Consider the following 26,116-nt stretch of genomic DNA (forward strand, 5'->3'; position numbering starts at 1 on the left):
GCCCAGCACTCTTTCCTGCTTATGCAGGGGGTCGGACTCGATGATCTGTTGAGGTCCCTTCCGACCCTAGCATCTATGAATCTATGAATCTTATCATGTCTAAGGCCTGGCACTCAGCATTCTACATTTCTTCTACTGCAACCATTGAAGCCAAACTGGCCTGGACCTTAGAACAAAATTCATCTACCACTTATATAACCAACTACAGGTTAAATATGTTCCAACATGGTTTGGAGGGAGTCTAATACAATGACCTGCCAAACCACAGTAAATGCTATTCTGGCTGCAAGTATAGTTAAAATGTACGTAAGCACACTTGTTAAAGGCTTGACTGCAGAGGTGTGGGAGGCAGCAGGACACCTAAAATAGTATAACTAATTCTTCTTTAGTGCCTGGGACACAAGGCTATTAGCAAGGAAAAATGCATACGGACTGGAGAGGGGCAGCAATCCCTGTTCCAGACACAGGCTGTGCTACCAGCCGACAGCTTGAGCATGTTTCCAGGAGCAGAGGTAGGTGCCATTTCCCCCTCCACAGCACGGAACTGTGGAGCCTCCAGGAGAGGGAGGCTCCACAGACTCCATTTTCTCTAAGCACTCTGAGATCCCATTTCTATGAAGAATAATAAAAAATGTAAAGATTATATCTGGAACAGTTCCAGCCAATGCTGACAAAACTGCAGCTGCTGGGGGCCCTCCATTATGGCATCCTCACCAGCAAGAATATGATTTTACTGCTCACACGCTAGCTCCTCATGATGCAGACCAGGAGGCAACCTCAGAGACAGCTCTTTGGCGGCACAGGGACGTGAGATATCCTTTGCTCTACTGCAAGCTGGGGAAAAAATTTTTTTTTTCTTGTTGGTTTAATAAACCTTGATCCCCTAGTTCCATTATCACCAGGGATCCAGGTTTTCCGTTTCCCACAGAAAAATGGAAAAAACAGATTTTCCCTTGTATCCAAGAGAAATACGGATTTTTCATTTTAACGGAGAAATACTCAGATATTCCACTTTTGCAAAGAGTTGACTGCAGGCTGGCAGAGTTCCAGCCTGGAAGGGGCTGGGGGGAGCGGGAGAAGGGCGGTCAGGCAGGGGGCACCATGTGCACTCTCACACATGCACCTGGCTACCCTGCAGCCTGGAGAGCAGCTCCCACAGGTAAGTCTGGCAGAGAGAGAGGAAGGAATGGCGGGAGGGAAGGAGTGAGCTGGGCAGGGGCTGAGGCTGCTGCCCAGCTGGGGTGGCGCATGGGACTCAGGGCCTGGGGCCATTTGTAGCCACAGAGCCCCAGTGGGCTGATGGCACAGAGTTGTGCCCCTCGCTGCTGCTGGGCAGACAGGGGGTACCTTGCCATGGTGGCATGGCACTCCCGACGGTGGCAACAAGCTTCTCCACCTCGCCTTGCTCTGCCATGCCACCTGAGGGGAGGGCAGCAGAGCGGGGAGCCTGAGCCCACAGCAGGCAGTCTGCATCCACCATCACCCTCCCTATGGGCTCTGCTCTGGCCATGCCACCCATGGGGAAGGGGGAGCTGGGCTCCACTCCCCTGCAGCAAGCTGCCGCCTTCCATGGGCGGCAGCTGGGGCTCAGGCACTGCTGCAGGGGGCAAGGGCTGTATACCTGGGTGCCTGGCCCCATAGCCCTGGCAGCTGGGGGCCCCCTCCTGGTGAGGCTCTGGGTGGAGAGTGAGGGGCACCAGCTGGGCTGGGGGGCTGTAGCTTGGGAGTGAGGGGCCTGGACCCGAGTCCTGGTGAGCGAAGGAGGAAGAAGGAGCGCCAATTTTCCATGATGCAAAACCTAAAATCAAATATCAAAATTTAGAGGTACTTAGAATTTATTTTATTATAGTGATTGAGGCTCTGGTAGGCTTCCAAATTGCTTTAAAATGGTAAATATATCAACAAAATATTGTGTTCAGTTGATACTTATATATATAGTGGAGTTTCATTTTAATCACACATGTTGGGGTTTTTAAATCAGAGAATTTGTGGGGGGTATATCAGAGAATTTGCCATTTTTAGACGCAGAAAACCAGGATCACCTTTATCACTGCACATACGCAGTTCTGGACATATTCCTCTGTCTATTCCAGTCTCCTGCAATACAGTACATTCCCTGATCTAACACACCGTAGAAATTTAAAACACAATGAAGGAGAAAATCAAATCAAATCTTCGGCTTTGCACCTGAGGGAAGGAAGCGGGAATCAGAATCTGAACACCTTTATAAGGAGCCGAAGATACATTTGAGTTTTCCTGGCTGTACCATAATAAAGCAACACAGACTACAATGTCATGGGGTACACTGTCGTACCCTGACCACTGCTCTCTTGATCTTCTATACAAAGATTAATTTTCTCATAATTATCCTAGTTCATGTTTCCATACCAAGAAACTGTGGTGGCAACACAGTATGAATGAGAACAGGTAGTCTGGCCTCAGAATAATCCCTTTGCAAAGGATTTCATTTTTATTATGTTCATGATAGGAAAAAAATAAAACTGAAATTGAAATTATAATATGCACAAAAACACATGCATTTGAGCCATCAACCTAAGCACATGTTCACAATGCATCAACACATGGCAGCCCTTGCCTTAACTCTCTCTGTCCCTCCCTGCACCCCACTATTTGTTGCCCTCACTAGTCACATCAGGGCCAACGACTTTGTCCCTTTGCTTCTTCCTACAATCTTGTGCTTCAGGCACTGTAATAATAGGGATCGCTGATCTATGAAATACATTGTATTTTCCTCTGAGTTCCTGTGTTCCTAGAGAGTAGTAGTGAGAAAGCTTCCTCTGCATTTGTGTACTTGTTACATTTATTTTTTGTTATTTTAGGTTACGATTCCGCTTACATGGCTTATACATTGTACTTACTTACTCCACCATAAGATAGTACTGTCCCCAACAGTACTATCTTAAGGTAGAGTTAATTAATTTACCACACCCTGATACCAGTGCACATGTAGACAGTGATGCTTTACTGAGGAGCTAATTAGTCAACTCCGCAGTACAGCGCACACATAGATGCATCCTCTATCTACATTTCATAAAGGGACTGGGAAGAAGGAAAGTAAATTAAAATTTGTCATGTGAGTGGAATCATAACATAAAATAACAAAAAATAAATGTAACAAGTACATAAATGCAGAGGAAGCTTTCTTACTACTACTCTCTAGGAACACACAAAGCTGCCATGCTGGATCACATCAGTGGTCTAGTAATTTATCTCCAAGAGTGGTCTGCATTTGATGTCTCAAATATTAGTATAAAAACCCGACAACACAATTATGCACTAAGCTACCCAAGGGGGGAATTTCTTCCTGACTCAAGAAGCTAGTGGTTAATTTATGCCCTGAAATATGAGGGTTTATGATCCTTATAAATTTTTATTCCACCTAAAGCAACTGCAGATATTCCTGTTACACGTATAAATGTCTAAAGGCTGCATTCTCTTCCTCTTTCAATATCACTTTTCACAGTGAAAGGAGACATTACATAAAACTTCCTAAAACTGTTTTTAAAAGGATTTTTTTAATGTAAGGAGCCATGCCCTAGCTGCAGTACACCATGCATTAATAAGCTACTAGTGCTCTTCTTAGCTTGTTACAGACACTTGGCCTTCAGCCACAAACCTTGTAACATACTGAAGGTACAAGAGACAGGCTACTAATATCTATCCCAATACTGGTTGTTACGGCAGCAGCCTAATGCTGAGCACAGGTAAGCAGACTCAGATAGCTGCTGTATCAACTATTATGCACTATATCATATGGACATATACCATGACCGAAAAACTATGACTGAATTAAAGTTCAGCATGTACTATTCTTAAAGACAAATCCAAAACCAATGGCATATGATATGCTTTTTCCTCCTTTTATCTTCTCAAAGATTTCAGCCAATAAGCTACTTAGTTTGTAAGCTCTTCAGAGCAGGGATCATCTTTTCAGTTGTGTGTGCACACGTGCCATGCTTGGTACAGTGGACTCCTGTTCCATGACCGGGATGGCACTGCCACAGTACAAAACAAACAATATTAATGTGCTTGAATTAATATTTATAAGTGAGTAGTATATTAAAGTTACTTAATATGATACAGATGTTTTACAGTAGGCTCCTCCCTAATGAGCATACAACTTCATGTGAAACAAGGCCCAACAACTGTGTATACAAAAAGGGTAGGGAAGATAAAGTTACCTTAGGTAAAAGTAGTGAAACTAAATAATTACAATAGCTAGATATGTGCATAACAGGGTGGTTCTGCTGGTTTGATGGCTCTCAATGCAGTTGCAGTGTTGTACAAGAAACTAATTTTTAAGCAATGAATAAACAGAAGAAAGCTCAAAAATATCATATAAACAAATGAAACAACCAGCAATTTCTGTGTAATTGAAATCTGGCTTCTCTGATTGAATCCAAAATTTAAAAAAAGAAACAGAATTTTTCTCTGACTCAAAACTAAGCATTATAATTATACAGATTTTTTTTAATAATGTTGGATGTGACCAAAGTCAGGCTTATAGTGGAAACTATTTTTTAGGCATGGTCACAGCAATGTCAAAAAAGGTCAAGATTTTCATCAATGTCACATTTATAAAACACCTAAATAAAAGTGGCCTTATTTTTAAGGACCTTGAGTAATTGCAAATTCCCCAGACTTCAGTAGGAGGAAGTAGATTTGTTCAATGCCTCAGAAAATTCGGGCCATTTCTAACCAGAAATCTAAATATTATTCAAGAAGCCCTTGCGTCGAGAGAGAAGACTGCTGGCCTGAATTTATGTGTATTTGTTTACATTTCTCCAAACTATACCTGGCTATAGGTTCGGGGATGGTCCCTGGGCTAACTGGCACCTGAACTCCCTTTTCCCACTCCTGCCTCCAGGGGTCTGCCAGCACGTAGTACTCATCAGGGTTCAGTTGGTAGGAGTCATGTAACTTCATGGCAGTGATCAGGTCCGTTCTGAACACCTGCAAAGAGAGCGACCGAGAGAGAAGAGAGACACTGACATTTGATATTTACATTCTATGATTCACAGCTCCAGGGTAGCCATGGAGCACAGTGCATAACAAGGTCACTGTATCAACACTAAACTAACGTGACCTATTACAGGACAGACATTTAACTTCACATCAGCACAGAGGCAGAGGAAAGGAAAGGGACATCAGTACAGCAGACTTAGCAGCTGATAGCTATGATCCCTGATGCTCCCACTGCACAAGAGGCATAATCCTGGGTGATTCTGCATGCCTGTACTTCTCTCTCATTTTAATAAGACCTGTGGGAGCTCAGAGGAGCCTCTCACAATCAGTCCCCAAAACAGTAGCATTAGTTAACAGCACAGAGCCAATCCTGCTCCTTGACAGCTATGTGCTAGGAGCCCAACTGACTTAAAATGGAAGCAGAACTGAGTCCCAAGTTTTTTGAATTATTAGAAGCACTTATGAAGGAATTGTAGAAAAAAAACTCTACAAATTCTCTGTGGCAGAAATCTAAGTGTGACTATAAAATGACCAGCTGCAAGAGGAAACTCTTAACAAGGCAGCTCTTCTTACAAATATTTTTAAAAGTAACTCAAAAGATCTAGCCAAACCAACCCCAATCTAGATTTCTTGGGCAGCTCCATATTCAGCAGTTGTGTTTGTCCACCTACCAGCTACACACACATCTGCCTTACAACCGTAACTTCATTTTGCCTTTGCAAGGCATCTGCCTCTAAAACCAGCAAGATGTCTGGTGAGTTACAGGTTACTGGTTATAAATAAGCAAGGATGCTGTCTTTAACCAGCCATAGACAGAAATAAAAATGGATTTACTCTTGCAGGCTTGCTCCTGTCAGCAGTACGGAAAGGGAATGATGATATCAGAGGCATGAGAACAGCAAGACTGTATTTGCCCACATTTCTTCCAGCATCCAGCAACCAAAGCTGTTACATTACAGCAATAATTAATAGAGTACGTTTCACCTGCTCAGCTTTTTGCAAATATTAACTTATTAATGCCACAAAAGAGATGCAATGGGTTAAAAAGCAAACAAGCTACAAAAACGAAAAGGTAAGGCTGTAAACCATGTCCTTTGTCAAACAAAATAAGTGAATCAGCCCATCCAGTGCCAGCCAGGAAAACCACAAGAGAGATAACATCTCAAAAAAAAGCTCTACTGCAGACGCATCAGTTCATGGCAGGTAGAGTCAGCAAAGCACATATCCAGCTTCATATCACCAGGTTATGAGGCTGTGAGCATATTTTCAGGAAGATAATATATCGTCCCTAACTTCTCCAAACACTGCTAGTGATGCAAATTTATGTCACACTTGACACACTCACTAGGAATCCTTAACCACACCTACATATATGCGGCCTTGTGTTAGTACCCACAGCCAGAGACATCGCGTGTCAGAATAAGCACAGATCCATAAAGCAGGTGCGCCTCATCTGTAGTTACACAGTTCATAAGGCAGAACGCCCTGAAGAGAGTAGCTTATTTTATATCCCTCTAAAGCACTTCAAATGACAACAGATCTATTTTTATAGCCATTTTAGGATCAGTTGGATCACTTAGTTCTCAAAAAATAAAAGAAAAATAGAAAAAAGTCCATGTCGTATCCTAAAACCTTTTTAAATGCCCTACCCCTTTAGCCTGACTTCACATGAACACGTTCCCCCAGTCCATTACACCTCTGACTTCTTCAACAGGGACTATCAAAGCATGATTTGCTCCTATGTTTCAAAACAGTTAATGCTCCTGGGGATATTTTTTAAATGTAATTTCAGGTGTGAATCTGCATTTTTTTAAATAAATTCCCACTCTAATCAAACATTAACTTAGAACAGTTATTCGAGAAAAGGAGAAAAGGGTGAGTGTAGGCAAGGTAAATATGATAAAATGGTTAAAACAATCCAAGCATCAATTCCATGGGGCTGGAACCAAGAAATGAAAAACGTTCCACAAAATAAGCTTGATCTCACAGTAAACTAACAGAGATAGCTATGGGATTCTGGGGCTAGTTGGGGGTGCTCCTGCTTTGAGCAGGGAGTTGAACTAGATGACAGCCTAAGGTCCCTCCCAATCCTAATTTCGATTATTCTATGATTCTGTGTTGGACCTCTGGGCTGGCTATTCTGGGCACTAGATGAGAAGTTAATGACCATCAAGAAAATCCTTTCCAAGATTCACTGCTTCGCATCACAGTCCTTTCTGCTGTAATTTTTGATGCAATCAATATGCCCAGAGCATCAATAATAAAAAAATATATATATTGATCTCTGAAGCCTTGCAGCACTTTAAAAATGCGGGGTGAAATTCTGGCTCGCTGAAGTCCATGGGAATCTTGCCATTCTTACATGGGTCCAGGATTTCAGCCAGGCAGTACAACGAGGATCACTTCTCTGCCAGCATGTAGGAAGCAGCAGAAGCATGCTGTTGCAGGCAGAGACAATACAAGGAGAAAAGGACATGCAGGAAAGCTGCAGATGGAAGCAGAAGACTACTCAGACTGACAAGAAAGTCAAAGGGAGGAAACACCAAGAGGCAGAAAGAACTGCAGAGTAGCAAGTGTGGATGAAGAAACAAAAAGACACCATAAAAACAAGAATGGATAAAGACAGCCAAAAATCAGGATTCAGCATTACCCCTGGTTATTTACTTCATTGAAAAGCGGCTTCTCTAGCTGCATTTCTAACACTGAATAGTGTGCATTCATGAAGTCTCAGGAAGTATATTCTCATCAGCAAAGTACAACTTTTCTGCTAACTTCAGTAATTGAAGCATTTGGACACAGTGATGCTGACCAAACCCAAGAAATTCCATCTTGGTTTTGCTCCCACATAACCTGAAGTCTAGCGACTGCCTCAGACCACTTCTGGCAATGGCAGCTGCAAAGTGATTGTATCCATTTGGTGCCAATGATTACTCCCCCACAAAAAAACATTCAAACTGATCTCCATTTCCTTCCTTGACTCAAATTCCTCAAAGCAGCATATATGAAGCTTAAAAGGGATAGATTTCTGGTTTGGTAAGTCTGTTAACAAAGATTATTCATTAAGGTCAAATAATGGCTAGGAAGCTACTGCAGCTAAAAATAAAATTTTCACAGTTCACCAGAAATCAAAGTCAAATCATCCAAAACTTTAAAAGAAAAAAAAATGTCAGAGCTATGTTAAGTTGGTTCCAAACTAACCCAATATTCATAGCTAAAAACTAACTTGGTACTGGCAGTGACTGTGGTATCAGCTGACCTCCCTGATCTCCTGGCCAGATGAAAGGTGTTGGGTGTGCCAGTTCAGATGGAGCAGAAAAGGAAAGAAAATATAATTAGGAAGAAATGTATTCATTAACAAGGCACAAGTACATTTTACCAGAAAGAGATAGCAAAATGCAACTATCGTTCTTGAAATACCTCGGAAGGTTTTCTGTCTTCGTGTCTGGAACATGAACTCCGCCGATGTCGGGATCTGGAATGCTGGGACCAGGTGGACAAGCCTAGGATACAAAAAGGATCAACTGAAAATAGGGCACGTGTCAGGGCTCCACTCACACAAGTAAACCAGTTAACTTCAATGGGACCATCATGGTAAGACAAGCAGGAGTCACCCTTACACCACATACCTGAAAAGTAGGGTTGGCAAGCTGTTCAGTTGTCTGGTCAGATATTGTCAACCGACCATTCAATTTACTGTATATTTTTGACCGATCAAAGATACCAATTTTACAAAACCTACATATCTTTGTAGGTTCCTTGATAAAATTTTATTTTATTGCTTTTTGGCATATTCTTAAAGGAAAAATTGTGCTTGTTTGTGTATTATTTGCACCTTTTGGCAATTTTTTACAATTTTTTACCGATATTTGACCAGCCAATTGACCAAACATTATTTGACCAGTCATCATTACCCAACCCTATGGAAAAGGATTCTTTCATAATAGACTAGCAGGAGAAAACTGTGGCTTAGTTCAGCACCTCTGTGATTCCTTCCTTATATTTCTTATTCCCTCTAGATGCATTTACTGCCTTCATAATACAGATATTTATAGATATTATTCCAAAAAAGCTTCTGCACAACAGTTCTCTATTTGAGTACTAGTAATCTAAACAAGGGTCAACTTCCTGGCCATTAATAAATGACCAGGAGATCTAATAATAGCCTGAGGTGAAATCTCTAAAGTTACCACACTGATGTCCCAGCATATCCAGGATGACACCAATATGCTTCTTGACTTCCACTACAATGAGCTTTTGCTCAACTTCAGACAGAATGTATATCAATATCTATAGCAAAAACTTCTTAAGTTTTTGTGATGCTATCTGTCTCCTGCCATAAGACAATATCTGAGCATAGTTGTGGGGTTTTAAATGCAGAATTCTTTGTCATTGTTACACAGAACAAATTATTTCTCTGGATATCTGGATTCTTTAAGAAGAACGGTTGCCTCAATCTACTCTAGAAAGCTAATTCTAGCAGAAGTCAGGATGCAGGTACACCATCCTGCTGGAAATGCTGTGACAACAGAATATAACCTGTGATCAAGACCTGCTTACAGAAAGCCTGTATTAATCAATTCAATTTAATCCAGCCAGAGTTTATTGGTGTGATGAGGTATACAAATGTTGCAAAAGTCAAAGTATGTCAACAGTAAAAGGAAGAGTCAATGGATAAGTGTGATGGTAAAAGGAATCTTGGTCTGAACAAATGAACCAACCATTACTAATTTATGTCAAAAAGGCAAACAAAAAGTCACCACTGCACCACTTAAATCCCATGCACACCCTTTTTTGAGGTGTAAAGATAAACATAAATTGTGCAGCAGTCTCCACAAAGTAATCACTCAGCACAAGAGTGAGTGTCAAGCTAAATCACCCAGGGGAGGGAGAGAGTAGGGGAGCGCAAAGCCAACCATAAGGTGCAGCTAAATGCACAAAACATGTAAGTGAGGAACAGTGATTTATGTTTTTGTTAATCCCTTCCCATAAGTGGCATATAGATGTTATTTCTAAAATTGTAAGTAAAAGAAATTCAGACCTGTTATTTCTAAGTCAATGCTGCCCCTTTAAGGGATATCCTCTTGAGACAAGTTGTTCAAGTCTTGACACTTTGTCCTCATCTACAAAACTTGCATGTCTTATCAATTGCAGCACTGCCACTGAAATATTTGGCTAATTAGATAGCTGCAGCAGCAATTTAGCTGATTTGAGATTTCTAATTCATATGTGGATATGACTGCTAGTTTTGCTTACATATTGGTTTTTTGCATGAAGGGTAATGACAAAAAATGACAGGCTCCATTAGCAAAATGCTGTTCTATTCTGTAGCCTGTGCCAGTAACAGAGCTAGTAACTCTAGAAGTTTGATATAGTTATTCACAAGTAATGCATGTGTCTGGCAAAATTAGAGCAGCAGCAGTCAGATATACTTCTAGATTTTCAACTCTGTGTTTTCATTCAGCTCTAGTGATAAGTTTACATAAACTGGTATACTTGACAGTAAGCAAACATATGGTCTTTTTGTACAGCTTCTCCCAAGCCCGTTGTTAAGGAACAGATTTCAAGATTGTTTGCGTGTCATTTGGGGCAGACTGGGGGTAAGGTTCAAAAATAATACTTATCTTCTGTCTCCACTTGTCCTGTTAATACTGTTTGGGTTAATTCAGTTGTGTATCATCTGCTGGTTACAATATAAAGTAGCACCCTCTATGTGTACTTCTAGTAATGTCAATAGTGCTCAATGTTTCGGCTAGCCTAACTAACCACTAAGTGCAGGAGGAAGAGTCCAATCTTACCACCATTCTCTACATTTCTTCCTTTCACAGTTGTATTCATCAGAACATTTTACCCAAGAAAGCCCTTTATTTGGAAGGTTAATTCAAATATAACCAGAACATATCAGAGTATTTCAGTGACAACTAGTTTTCTCCCAATACCCAACAACTTTCTACAACAGACAGCAGAAAGGTGGGAGCTTTTTAACATACCATGTTTTCTCACAGGCAAACAGCTGCTGAGAACTGGAGTGTATGTTATATGCCAGAAATACAACAGGAGCAGTTTCAGCTGCTTACCACAGAAATCTAAAAGTAAAGCCTGCGTATGATCTACAGGGGGCACAAAAATGAGCAGGCTTAGCTCTCTAGCTGCTGCTACTCAATTGCTTACTACACAGGAAGATTTTGTTTTCATTCTGCCTTTCATAAACAAGGTGTGTATCTTATGTCAGGACATGCTGTATGTGAGAAAATACATTATTAAAAAATGACTGCCTCCTTACACACACAGAAGTTGATGATAATAGAAAGAAGTGCTTTTAGACTGCTGCATTTGTCTAGCCAAGTTAACAGACTATTTATAAACAAGTTACAGTCAAAGGTCTATTCCAAGCCTCAATGGTCCAGCAGACAGCATGATTAAGGCATTCCCTTTTCTACAGCCAGCACCGCACAAAGGACCAATGGGGTCAGCAGCATCACTTCCAACCACCTTTTACTCCCCAGGCTCAAGTTCAAGGCAAAACTCAAACTTACACCTCTTGATCCATGGGGAGATGTATTAACCCTTCTCCCAGTACGGCCCCAAAGTACTGACTAGAAGAAATAAGCAATAAATGTAAAGACCTTCTAGAGGAACTGAAGATCACAGGGGCCACATCCACATGAGCATAGGCATTTGGTTCCCAAGAGACACCTAGCAGCGGGACACCTTGAGCAGGTTACTCCAGGTGGGGTAGGAGGGGCTGCAGCATTACCTGGGGACCTCCTAGGGCTACAGCAGCAGTGATCCTGCCACTTGGAGGCAGGTTCCAGTTTTGAGCAGCGCACACTGTCCCTGTGTGCACCGCTCCAGGTTTTTTTGCACAGGTTTTTCTGACCCCCAGATATTCAGGTTTCAAAAAAACCCAAAAAAACATAAAACCCCATGCACAGTGCAGAGCAGAGCTGAACGTGTAGTATGCGGTGCTGCAGATGAGTCTGCATCACCACATACCACACAGCCATACTTGTCTGGACACAGTCTAGGACACACAACTGTAGGAAACAGATGGCCAATGTCATGTCATTTCAACTTAAAAAAACTTTTAATGAATAAACACAGTATCAAACAGTTAAGTATGGAGGACAACAAGTGCAAACATTGATAGATTTAGATAACACTATTTAGATGTACAGCTACTGTACTAGAAATCACAGGAGCAAGACAAGTGATAATTTGGAACCTATAACAGAAGTAATATAATTACTTTGTAATATTTAAGAGGAGCACTTCAAATTAAGGGTGTAAATACTGATTTTAGAAGTACTCATTTAACCTGTTGTAATTAAAATGGTTAAACGATTCATCGGTATGGCAACCCCTGGCCTGGCCCACGTGGAGCTGCTCAGGTCCAACCTGCAGGACACCCCTTCCCAGCGCAGCACCAGCAGGGCGTTTCCAGCCCCCCCAGTGTGCACTAAGGCCTCAGCAGCTCCCCAGGGCTGCACCTCACAACAAGCCAGGTGGGTGGGTGGGTCCTCTCTGAGCCGGCATCCAGGTGCAAACGGGGTGGGCAGGGCACATTGTGGGGTTAAGCCACAGGCCCAGGGGATTCACCCTGCACCCACTTACCTCCACCTTGTCCCCTGCCAGGCCCAGAGGCAGCTGTAGCAACAGAAAGCACGGGATCCAGCCAGGCATAAGGCTGGGGACAGGCACAGTGACACTAGGCTCCAGCCCACAGCGCTGCAAAGTCAGATGGTGGGGGTGCTGATTCCCGGGCAGGTGCCTGCCCCACCCCATCCTGCCATGGAAGAGGGGCTGCACCATCCATAGCAGCATGGAGAGGTGGGAGCCCAAGCAGCCCCACCAGGCAGGCAGTGCAGCCCAGGAGCCATAGGTGGCAGCAACCAGTGAATCTGCTGCAGCACAGGTGATAGGGGAGAGGCATGCAGCACAGTCTTACCAGGCAGGCAGCAGCTTCACAGCAGACAGCAGGGGCCTGCCCAGAGTGCAGGCTGCTTGTGAAATGCTGTGGGGAGGCTGCAAGCAGCTGTACCGGGGTCCGTGGAACCTAGCTATTAAGTATTAGTCACCTCTACCCCTCCTCCTTGCTCCTCTCTCCCTCCCTCCTGCCCCACTATTTTCTGGTTTCTGCCGGGGCACCGCCTGACTTCCTGTCCCTCTCTTCCCTCCCGATGTATGCCCAACCCCAGGCTAAATGATAACCAGTAAGCTAGAACTAGTCATCACTGGGCTGATCAGTTAAACAATTAATCGTTAACCATTCACATCCCTACTTCAAATCTGCTCAATGAAAATCAATGGCAAGATACCAATGCCTGTAGTGAAGTGATATTTTTAACAAAAAGGGATTTGACTAAATCAACTTAACTGTCCATTTTAGGGATAAACCAAGATTATACATATTAATTAAATAACTCAGGCAAAGAAGAAAAAAGATGGAAGCATGAATGATAAATCACACCATCTCCTTTCTTAATGTATATATGGCAACAAGGTAATCCCTCAATAATTATTTAAAGAAAGTGTTCATCACCAATTACTGTTACTTCACTGATAAACAGACCTGATACGCGTGTCCAAACAGAGATATCAAAGGGCATCCTGAAGTATAAGAAAATGGCTACGTGCTATGGCCAAAATAAAAGTTGTACAGCAAGTGTAGAAGCAACATGGTGCTCTTGTCTGGTATACTCCGTGGATAAACTTGCAAGACATGAACCTCTTGTATTAAAAACAGTCACAAAGACATTTCCAAAATCAATCTTCTCCCTATCACAGTTAACGTCCTTTCCCAGATTCAAAGACTAAAGCATGGGATAGCGATCCCCAGGACTAATAAAGTCATAAAAAAGACGATGTTTTAGAGCTAAATTCCAGTCTCTGAAAAAAAATACTAGAAATATCAGAAAATGTAGAGTGCTGGAATTTTAAAAGTAAAACATCCATAACCAAACATTTCACCCTGGGGAAAATCTTGTTTGTATATTACATGAATTAATTCAACAAACAAACAGATGGAAAATTAATGACAAACAGTAGTTCTATCAGACTGCCAAAACCTGCAGGATCTACAGTGAATAAGAAATGCACAACTACAAAACACAACACTAATAAAACTTACCCAAAACACACAATCTATTCATCATTAGAAAACCAGGTATGAATACATAATTCAAGGGACTTGTTCTGTCCTGTGATATGCAAGGTATGCAAGCAAGGAATTAATATTAATACTGATTAAGTCATATACATAAATCACACAAACATCACCTGGAGCAGAGATGACTTCAAAAAAGTAATTAAAAAAAAAAAAAGGGTCTGTTCATGTTACATTCTGGACAGCAAAAATGCTTCTACCAGTCTTTTAACAGGAAAAAAGCCCACTGATTTCAATGAGAATGCAATCAGACCTTTGCTATGGGTCTCTGTTCTGTATTATGATCATATTTACCCATATTGGAAACATATTTAACTACACATAATTAAAAATAAATTTGGAGCCTTTGGTCAAGAGAGGCCAGACCTTGGCACACAACTATTGCTAGAGAGACCAAGAGACTTAGAACAAGACTCATGTACAGAAAATTTCAGCTATGGTCTGCCAACACTGTGTGCCAAGCACTAGCCAAAAGTTATTTATCACACTTCATTTACCTGCACATTAATGAAGTTATAAAAGTACATTGCCACAATATTAAAAGAAAATGGTAAAACAGGAAGATAGAAGAGAGAGGCCTATTTCATACCTGTGAAAAAATGCAGAATTCTTGGAAAGACATAGATATCTGTCTCTATCTCAATTTGTGAAATGATCCAGTCAAAAACATATTTCGGTTTTTAGAAGGCCCACTGAAAAGAAAAATCTTTGAGACTGCCAAGGTACATCCAAAACCTCAGGGAGATCTCCCCACCAACCAATATGCTGCTCAGCATGTGCAGAAGAGGTTCAATTACACTGTGTAACATGCATAACATTGTTGTAAAACCACCTGCAAGGCTTCCAGCTGTGTCCCAGGAGAGCTACAAGCTGCTACAGTCTCTGAACAGTTCAAAGCTTGAAAACACTGGGGTCTGAATACACATTTCCTACTGTAAACACAATTCTACTACACCACTAAACCATTCAGCACAAGAAAGCAAAACATTTCTGACATGGATGCATGCCTGACGGCCACTTCTGCTTAATGCTAGCCTTTCCAGTTGCCTACGCTCTTTCTTGACTCGCTTTGAGGTAGAATGGGAATCGCTGGCAACACTGCCAGAAAGATCTGTAGCCTAAGGTAAAAATGGAAATGCATACAGTAGTCTCCCTTTTTACTGCCTGGGCTGTGATCCTTCATAATGCTGTATTTCACTCATCCATACACCCTGCCTATCCTCAAACTTCAAGACAGATCTGGCAAACAGGGCACAAAGAAAATAGTAAGAGAATCTGGAGCTACTTTCCCTGTTATACGCAGGCTGTTTCTATTACACAAGTCCACAAGCTGCTTCCTGTACAGCAAGGCCTGAATGCAAATACAACTCAAAGCAGTTTCACAAGTCCATGTTCATTTTCTCATGCTTCTGTTGCTGCAAGATTTGCTGATCCACTGACCTCTGCTAAACTGATGTGTCATTATAGTGGCATATTGCTATGCAGTAACTTATGCAATGAAAAGAACACATCCCATTCAACAAATCATGAAGAATAAGCTCCCCCGTCTTGTCAGTGGTGATACTACACAGAAGTAAAATATCACCAATAACTATTCAATTATTGTTCTTGAGTAGCATCTGGCTCTAAATGATGCTCCTGCTACCTTTCAAAAATATTAAACAATTACATTGTATACCATACCAGAACCAATCAACTTTCACCAACCTTGTCCCTCCCACAGTAATTTAATACAAGTCCCTTCCTTTCCTCCTCTCTCTCTGTATTGTACCCTGAATATTTCATGACCTTTTCCAAGACACATTAGATTGCATATGCATATACCTCATTATATGTCACCCTCTCTAAAGTTCAGAGAACTCTTAGATCCGTTGGTAGCTTCCATTGTACCAGCCAATCATCTTCTATTCAGGGCTCATGGATCCCTTCATGGAGCTGCTCCACGGCAAGCGTGTTTAAAGTTGTAGTGTTAGATTGGCTGCTAGTTTTCAATAGCTATTGAACATCTGCTATATCACCAGCCCTACCTCCATATCACGTGATTCCATTTTAAAACCTAAGCAAAATTAGGTACCATCAGTATTTGAATAGAAGTCTCATGGGGAAAATAAGGGTGCTCTAAGAAATGGAGATGATAGGTAGGTGGCAGATGCTCATTTCCCTGAATCAGTACTGAGTTGATGCCTAAGAACACAGGACTAAACCAGTATGCCCCTTAAAAGTAAAGTCTCTTGGTTTATTATTTTAGAGCCATGGTTCTGAACTTTTTTAGAATCAAGGCACCCCTGAGAAAATGCCAGTTCTTAATTTTCACTCATTTCTTGACTACAGAAAAAATAACAGAGCAACTCCGCTGTTGCAAAGAACTCAGACCACAACAGGTCAACACGTTTTTGACACTAAGACACAAAAAACTAGAACTCTTGGTTCCAAAATAATACCTTTTATTAGACCAACTGGAAAATGGAAAGAAAAGTGTCCTTTCCTGCAAGCTTTCGGGATCCAAGTCACTTCGTCAGGCTCTGGGAAATTGTAGATAGTACAAGATGGTCAAAAGTCCCCATAAGTAGGAAATAAACTTCGTTTTTGCACACAGAGAGCTGAAGATGGAAGGCTGTCCCTCTGGGTCCAAGAGAATGTCTTTGTGAGCTGTGCTGAGTAGCTCTTTGATGCACTGATCAGGTAGAATTCCTTCCCTGGAGGTGTCAGATGGCAGGCAGGGAGGTAAAAAAAACCAAAACCTTCCTTGTTATTCTGCAATGAAGTTTAAAATCCAAAATTTTTGACACAATGCATTCTTATTTGTAATCTCTGGGTTTATCCTGTGAATCATGTGTAGCTGTTTGCACAGGTAACAATGTGAATAGTGCAGAGCACCCCACAGCACCTTTAACAGGATTTCCAAGGTGCCTCAGCACGCTGGTTGAGAACAGAATGCCAAAAAAAAATATTAGGTGTTTTTTTCCAAAAGAGATATACCCTGTCTCACAGAAAAACTGAAGTCCTGCCTGATCACTTGTAGTCATTAAAGATTGTGTGACAACGGTGGTGGTAAAAATTAACCTCTGTCTTCACTCCAAATTCCAGATTAGGCAATTACACTCTGCATACTTAAATACCACCACTAAAGTTCAACCTAAGTTTATACAACTAGATCCTTAATTATTACAACATTTACTTCTTGGATGCATAGGATCATAGAAAAGTAGGGTTGGAAGGGACCTCACAAGGTTATCTAGTCCAACCCTTGCTCAAGGCAGGAGCATTCCTGACTAAACCACCCTCTCCAACCTGCTCTGGAAAATTTCCAGGACTGGAGATTTCACAACTTCTCCAGGTAGCCTCTTCCAAACCTTGACCACTCCCAAAGTGAGAAAGTTCCTCCTAATCTCCAAACTCAACTTCCTCTGCTGCAGCTTGAGTCTGTTGCTCTTAGCCCTCTCCCCTACAGCCACAGAAAAAAGCCCATCTTCATCCTTTCTATAATCACCCTTCAGGTATCTGAAGACTGTAATCAAATCCCCCCTTAGTCTTGTCTTCTCCAGACTAAATAACCCTAGTTCTTTCAGTCTCTCCTCATAAGTCTTGCTTCCTAGGCCGCTAAAAAATTCTGTGGCTCTTTGCTGGCCTCTGTCTAATCGATCCACATCCTTCATGAAGTATGGGGCCCAGAAGTGGACACAGTACTCAGAGTGAGGCCTCACCAGTGCTAATCATGGAAGCCAAAGCACAGAAACAGTCAAGGTCTCCATAAAAGTTGGTGTCTGGAATTGTTCTTTCCAGACGCTTTGGTTTCAGTCACTTCTTTACCAAATATGATGCGATGATCAAAAAAATATTATGAGTACACATGAAAAACGCAATGGGTGAATTCCTGATCCCACTGACATCAAAGGCAAAGCTTCAATTGACCTCAATATCCTGAGTTTCAGGCCTTGCAGCTACCATCTTTAAACCAGGTGCTTGGTGACTTTGTGAAACATGAACATACTGGAGCTGCAAATGAAGGGCATGCTACAATATAGCCTATCTGATGTGGAAGGAAAATGTGGTATATTCAGCACAGTTTGCCATGGCTGATAAAGAAGACTAAAGGCAGAGAAACACTGGGCAGAAAAGATAAGTAAGCTCCAAATATAATATGGAATTAGCACAAGACCTGGAATCAGAAAGAGGAAATTTGTTGCACTGGAAAATAAGTTGAACTGCAACATAAACGGAATCGCTCCAAAATAGCAAGTCATGAATATCCATAAAGATAGGTAATGAGGACATAACCGAATTTGAAGTAAACAAAATTAATTTATACAGATGTTCACAAAGAGCTCATATACTCTAAAGAAGAATCCCTGTGAAAAATCTATCAGTACCATATATTATCATCACAGTAAATTATCTGGAGAGGGAGTCACACTACCAAGCTGGCAAAAGAGGATTTTCTCTGAAGCACGGAGTATTTTTTTACTGAGTGTGTAGGAGTCTAAAAGGAGTCTTCAACTTATTGTGAAGGAGTTACTTGGCAAAATGAAGATCCCAGACCCAAGTGTACCTGTAACAATTTTACATTCAACTAAATTTTATGGATATAGTATTCAAATGCAACTGAATTTCAGACACTGTAATTTCTGAGGGCATAATCCAAGACACCTAAGAATGATTTTTTCAGAAGCACTGTGAACAACTTCCGTCCCCTCTGTAACAGGTCCATCTTAATTTGGAATCTAAATATACATTTAGAAATCTGATTTTAGACTGCCACAAGCAAAAGTTTTGCCCAAGGTAATTTGCAACATATATGAGAACTACATTTTCTGCAAAGTAGTTTCTGGAAAGAATCACATCAGATGGTCAGAAAGAGCGATCAGAAAACTGAAGACTCAGACCTTTATATTAAACTACTGTTGTATGGTACATAAAATATTATTTTATTTAATAGAAAATTAACTGCATAGATAGTTAACTGCACACATTTATATTCTCCAGAGTTGTGGCCATATTGTTATGGCTTAGTCAGTTTCTTACTCAAATACCTGACACACATTCACAGAAGAAATGAAAATATTTCTCATTTCTATCTCCTGTCAATGAAGAAAAGATACTTTTTTCTTGATTCTTAAAAACTAGTTTACAGCTAAACTTGCTCTACAGATGAGCTGTTTTGTTTTGGTTATTTTGTTAAACTACTAGACTGAATACTGAATAAAAGTTTCTTTAATAACTACATGGTTACAATACCCTTACCATCAATATTCATCTCTGGTTACATGAGTCACAAGGCAGGAAACTAACATTATGTTTCCCTATTTTCTTGAAAATGGCATTTATGCAAAACCTGAACACAGCCTTACTTCTGCATATCAAGCCAAATGTATAAAATCACTCCATAGTCCAGTGATTCTTAAAATAAAACAAAATTCACATCCCAAACTTTTTCTTCACATTTCAGTGGATTTTAAGTATTCATTACTACCTATATTTTGTGAATGTTTAGGTTTCCATGCTCCATAAAATAAAGAACTTATTCCTTTAACTTAAATGCAGCTGGAGTGGGCATTAGGTGATTAGTTAAGTGTCAGTCACTACATAAGCATCACTATAAAGTTAGCTCAAAGTTATATGCAGTCAAACTCATGATGAATCCAAGATGTCTGGCTATACAAGCCTGTTAAAGTGCATCTTGAAAGACTCATGACTGTAAGACAAATTAGCTCAGGGTTTTGGAGCCCGATCCTGCTCCCAATAACGTAAATCGGTTGACTGACAGCAATGTCAAGCTCTATAGCTGTAGCAATGCAGAGTTCAGCATGGCAAGAATGCAATGAGCTCACTGGAGGTCAAGAGGTACTCATGACTGATAAGAAGCAGATGTTAGACAAGAGGATTCCAACTCAGTGTTGATTAAACTTTTAATTTTTCAATGAGAAGGCAACTGTTTGAAGTGCTCAAAATAGTATATTTAATTGTCTTACGCTTCTAGAATCTCTAAAGGGAAAAATAGCTAGTGAAAAGATTGAAGACTTCAACAAAAAAGGTGCGGAAGTCATAAATACAGATACAGTGCTGTAACCTGTGCTTTAACAAACAGGGAAGCTTGAGATAATCTGCTAAATGAATGTTGTTTGAGGCGCTACTAACAGAGTTGATCAAAGACATCACCGATAGATAAATAAATCTGGGTCTCCCTCTGGAAAGTGAGGTAACAACAGCCATTAATAATCTCACCAAATAGAAGAAACTAAGACGGGAAGGTGACACACATGAAAAAGAAACCATCTATGGTCGCAGCTTATGCTACACACCAGATTTCTCAGCTTGAAGGCCTAACAAGACCTGTAATTTTGCATCGCTTCCTACTGCTTGTGTTATTTACTACCTTTAGTAAAAGAACCATGGAAAACTGTGGGAAAGTTTTGAGTGTCTCCAGAGTGTCAAAGACTGTTCTTTATATGCAGTTGTAGCAACATGCTAGATCCTAGATTTCCTGGCCTTTATGACAGAACTTACAAGAATGTACTGGGAAGTCCCTGGATCCACAAGGTCCCAGAGACAAACTACTGTGATTCCTTCTCAACTGGGAGGTTCAGATTTCAGCCTAGAGAACATAATGGTGCCTCCCAAATAGAAGGAGGGTTCTTCCACCCAAAGCCAAACAAAAATCAAGCCTAGTAGCAAAGAGTTGCTTGTGTACCTGGAAGAAATCAAATGTGGCAAATGTGGGAAGGAGGTTTGGAACTATAGGTTTCCCTTGCTTTACGTGGGTTCTGTATGTGTGAATTCACTCTTATGCAGTGACCCTTTTTATACCAAAAAGGTTGCTATATGCAAGGTAAATCCACTCTTATGCGACCAGTGTGGTGGAAGCCTGCAGTCAGCTGCTTTGTGCAGTGCATTGTGGGAGTGACACGCACCAAAATATAGTCTCCTGTATGGATCTGTGCTCCCCACTTGTTGTCTGCGACACATGTTTCTGTAGTTACTATCCCCATTATGGTAACATTCACCACCACCCTGTGCTTGTGTGTAGTGTCTGCTGTTGGTGAGTACCAAAACTGTCTTGCAAAAGTGGGAGAAATAGGTCTGGGGGTTAGTACAGATGAGGTCTTGGAACTTATCCAGTTTGTTACATTGTAAAGTGGGTTCCCTTTATGCAAATTTGAGTTATGAGCCATTTTCCAGGAATGCATGTACAGCATAAAGCAAGGGACACCTGTACTTTGTCAAGAGGCTTTGTCCTCCTGGATGTTTAAATCTCCCAGGTCTACCTAATTTCAAACCCAATCAATTATCGCAATTTGGAAGTTCAACTCAAAGATCAGCTATTTCTTGCCTTCTGTAGGAGAGTCTGGGACAGGAGGAACAAAAAAGGGATAGAAGAGTAAAACTTGATGAGGAAAGAGGCTGAAAATGGAGCAAAATACAAGCAAAGGGAAACACCAGCACAGAGAGAATATAAAAAAGGACACTGGAGAAGGGTAAGGAAAACTTTAGGGGGTTACACAGAGCATCAGTTTCACAACTAAAAACATGTGTACTTGTATTCATCTTTGGGGGAAACTGAATCAAATTTACGTTAGCAACATTTTTTTGCAAAACCCCAAAGTTGGTCAAAGTTATCACTGATAAAATGAAACTGGGTTTCACTCTGGAATGTGAGGTAACAACAGCCATTAATAATCTGACTAAAGTAGATTTTTCAAAATTTTCAATTCCTCAGGATTCGCCCTACTCAAATAATGGGGCAAATCTTAAAGGTTCTTAAAGTCTTTTACTCAAGCCTCAGGCAAATTCCCAGTAAAGCCATTAATTCTGCCTCCTCTGCTCCTTTCTGTACTCATGTAATTCAATGGCACTGTCCCTAAAGAAGGGCATGCTAAGTAGGGGGTAAGGTGTAGTTACTGCTATAAGTTCCAGCCCAAGTAAAGCCACTGGGGCTCTGCAGACAGCAATGAAGGAATCCACCAACTGAGATCAAATAACACCATCTGGGACTGACAACCCGATTTAAAGCCTCAGAAGTAAATGGAAAGCCTCCCAATAACTTTGACCTGGGGTTTGGATTAAGCACTAACAAGGTTTGTCCCAGTAACACTTTCAATTTATGTAATATCTTTCAAACCAAAATATTTGCATTAATGTAGATCAGATCAGAACCAAGAAACTGTCTCTTATAACTGCATGGATTACACAGATGGAGAATATGAGCAACTTGCTTGTTTGGGCAAGTGAAGCATCTTAGCACAATTCCCACCACCGCTGCTATCTTGCCTGTCATTTTAAAAAATGAAATCTAAACACAAGAGCTATATTTAATGTAGCTCAAGTTAATTATACCAAGAATGAAGACACCCCTAGTAGCAAATGAATGCACCTTAGTCCTCAAATACCATTAACAACAGAAATAAAATAATAAAACTTTATTATTCATCAAATGATGGCACTGTCCCTAAAACACAAAGTTCTTCTCATCAAGCTTGACGCACTATACCCTATCCTTTTTACAAGGCGCACAAGAAATAACTGAAATAACTTTAAAGCCCTAGATCAATCTTCTCTTTCTCTATTAAATGTCGAGTAGTTGACAATGTTAACAAATGACTTTCTGCAAATACTGCTCTCATAACAATAAATTATATTGCTTGCAGGAAAGAGACATCTTTCTTTCTTGTTTTACATCATCAAACACTGTATAATCAATAGCGAGTCCTTGGGGATTCTCTAATCCACGGCTCACCTACACTGGAAGTGTTTGATTTTAACAGCTTCTTAAGGTTTGTATTCTCCCCCCATTTTTCTATGGCCCAGCTGAAATGCAAAATGCCTCCATCATGTAGAGTATTATATTAAACATGTTTTCAACCAACTCATAACCTATTGCACTCTACAATAAAGGAGCACTTACTGCCATTGTCATCAGAATCCTCACTGCTGCTAGGAAGCCGACCTCGTTTCATGATCTCCACGGGAAACAGCAGGCGGCCTGCAAAGCAATGAGACAGCACTTAACCCAAGATAATAATACAGAATCATCAAGTTGTATTTCAGATGGCATTCCAGGATTTAAAGCACAGAAAAGAAAACAAACAGCTTTAAATAGCATTTGAAATATAAGCAGTAAACAACCTTAAAGTGCTTAATTAAACCTACATCACATGACAGGTAAAAATATAATTTCTGGAGGTTTAGTGACAGTCCTGTGGCTGTCCTCATCCCAAGGTGTGAAAGCATATTCTACTGTTTTCAGAAGTCTTCAAATAGTTAAACATCTACAGTAAAAGTAACAGCAGCAGCTAGACTTCCTCTTACCCATTATGATACTAGATGGGCAATACAATGATGCTATTATTCCTTCTATAAATATTTACATTGGCTGGCATGCCTTGAAGCAATTTTATTCCTTGTGGAAGGTGCCAAACTAATACAACTAGAGATAAGCCTGAATCCACAGAACAGGCAAAGGCAGTGCAAGGTTCCCCATGAGCCAGTAAACATGCACCAATAACAAACTAGAAGGAATCCCTTGAATGAGAGAATCATTCCTTCCACATGCGCACAATTTCCCTGCTTCTTTGCCCAATCCCAATCATAAAAGTGGCTTCTCAGATGTCAGATACTTGATCTCTAGGACCAAGTCAGACCACTAATTCATCACCTATTATAAAACAGGGATAGGCAACCTTTCCCAGCTGCAGGCCAGAATGACCCACCTTGTATCAGGGGCAGGAAAGTGGATGGGCGGACACTAGGTTCTGGATGCTGCCACCACTTTTCCCCACACCAGGAGCATGACCACAAAGAAAGCCCCCTGCTGCAGAAGAGGAGCTTAAAATTTTTGTCTCATTTGCCATTAAAATGCAGACCTAAGCATTGCATTGGCAGCTGCAGGCTGGATCCAAAGGTTTCATGGGCCAGATATGGCCCAGGGGCCACAAGTTGTCAGCCCTTGCTCTAGAAGGCTGTGGAAGTTTAACAGTAACCACAAGCTATCAACTATCTGAACTGTGACTGACTCAGTGACTAAAAGGTGAAAAATTCTAATTCTTAATCCAGTGTCCAAAACAGAGGTGTTATTCCCATGCAAACTGAGGTTTCTAGAAACCTTTTAGCGACACTTCCATTAGCCTACAAAATACAAACGTAGCAGCTTCAACATACTATGGTTCAGAAACAAAATATGCTTCACTATAGCAGTTAAACAGTTAACTGATAACATGCATCTACCTGGGATTCTCCAGCAACTGCATCAGGCTGGGAAAGCCCCTCACCTCCTGCTGCCACTGGCACACAGCTACCCAGGGATCAGGGCCAGCTACAAGCAGCAGCATTGAGCCCCGCCACAATCCCCATGAAGCCATGGGCAGCAGCAGTGGGCTAGGAAAGCCCCTCACCCGTTGCTGCCACTGGTGTGTGGCTGCCCAGAGTCCAAGGCTGCAAGTGGCTGCACTTAGATCCACAGAGCCCCAACCCAACTCACTGCCAGCAGCAGGTGCATAGATGCCTCATGGCAAATGGTGGGGGAGCTGTGAGAGGCCTGGTCCCTCGTGTGGCAGCGCAGCTCTTGCCCCTTCCCCACCGTCCGCCCCAACACACGTGCACCCACTGCCAGCAACGAGCCAGGCCAGGGCTCCTTAGACCCCAGTGCAGCTGCTTGCAGCCTCCCCACTGTGTGCCACGAGCAACCTGGGCTCTGTGGAGGTGGCTGCAAGTGGTTGCATCAGGGTCTACAGAGCGTTGGCCTGGCTCACTGCCACCAGTGAGTGCATGCATGCCTTAGGGCAGACAGCGGGGAAGGGGCCAGGGTTGTGCTGCCTCAAAGCTCCTCTGCCACTTCCACACTGTACTAGGTATTAGTCCCCCTCTCCCCCCTTACCCTCCTCCTTGCTCCTCCCTGCATCCCTCCTGCTGCCCCTCCATCCCTCCTGCTTGCCCTTCAACTGGTTAAACATGTATTACCAATATGTGAATGGTTAAACACTGCTAAGTCTGCTGTTAAGTCTGTTTGTGTTTTTAATTTGTGTAAAATTAATTTACACTGAAGGAAAAAAAGAGCCTAAACCAAAATCTGGTCTAAGTTCTAATGTATCCATATAAATATCTTCTTAAACAAAACAACTCATACAGAAAGAATTAAGACTATTAATTTCCCAGCAAATTTCTGTTTTATGCTGATTAATAGTTTTATCCTCATTAATAACGTAGTTTTCCAGGAAGCCTGGTAAGAGCTGGTCTGGTGAGCTCTGCTCAGTGTCTCCCCTTGCCACTCTTATTATGAACCTTTGACCTTCACTGCTGTCCCTGCTTTCATTATTATTTATTCAGAGAAATCTGTAACACATCTTTAGTGGCCCCCAATACTAAAGGGGGCTTACAGTTTCCGAGGCGGATCTGGCCTGTGACTTCCCCTGATGTGTTAAAACTCCTGGTAAGAGCTGGTGCGCTACAGGATTTCCACTTTCATGGTGTTAATTTATGTTAACTTTGACATAAGGATGATTTCCCCCAGTTACTTACCCTATCAGAAATTAGAGTAAATGAAACTATCTTTGATGTTAGCAATGGCTCATTTCATCCAGACCTTTCATTGACATTTTATAGAGCAAAAGACAAGACATAATTTCTGGGTAAAAGAATATAAACCAATTATACAACCCCCTGCAATTTGTAAACTCTTTCTGAAACACCAGTTCCAGAACAAGACAGAACTTTACACATTAATAGTTATAAATGTCAAGGATCAATAAATGTATTAGCCATGCTGGTGTCACAAAATATGAATACAGGTATGAATTAACTTTAGAGCCTTCACATCCAAGGATTCGTAAGGATCCATTATAAGGATGGAGTCAAATCCAAATTTTAGGTAGAGCAAGTGGGTAAGAGGTGTAGGTTGGGAAGCAGTTAGGAGACTAACTAGTCTCAAAATTCTACCCTGCCCTACCTTCTGCCCAAAATAGTATGGAAATGCACACC

At 41.4% G+C, this 26,116-nt stretch overlaps 1 protein-coding gene across 5 annotated transcripts in view; it reads right to left on the reverse strand.

Moving 5' to 3' along the window:
• Nucleotides 1–26,116, reverse strand: part of JADE1 (jade family PHD finger 1) — an 81,936-nt gene that overhangs the window by 24,368 nt on the left and 31,452 nt on the right. For all 5 annotated transcript variants that reach the window (XR_002100877.1, XM_019533984.1, XM_019533985.1 and 2 more), the window contains 3 exons: nt 23,049–23,126; nt 8,404–8,486; nt 4,817–4,974 (listed from right to left, as the gene is read on the reverse strand). Coding sequence is in view for 4 of the 5 variants with exons in the window: in XM_019533984.1 (XP_019389529.1) it covers nt 4,817–4,974; nt 8,404–8,486; nt 23,049–23,126 (319 nt within the window). In the remaining variant the exon portion in view is untranslated. The remainder of the gene's footprint in view (nt 1–4,816; nt 4,975–8,403; nt 8,487–23,048; nt 23,127–26,116) is intronic.

The sequence above is a fragment of the Crocodylus porosus genome, unplaced genomic scaffold, assembly GCF_001723895.1.
Source record: "Crocodylus porosus isolate Cpor-Errol unplaced genomic scaffold, CroPor_comp1, whole genome shotgun sequence".
NCBI classification, from domain to species: Eukaryota; Metazoa; Chordata; order Crocodylia; family Crocodylidae; genus Crocodylus; species Crocodylus porosus.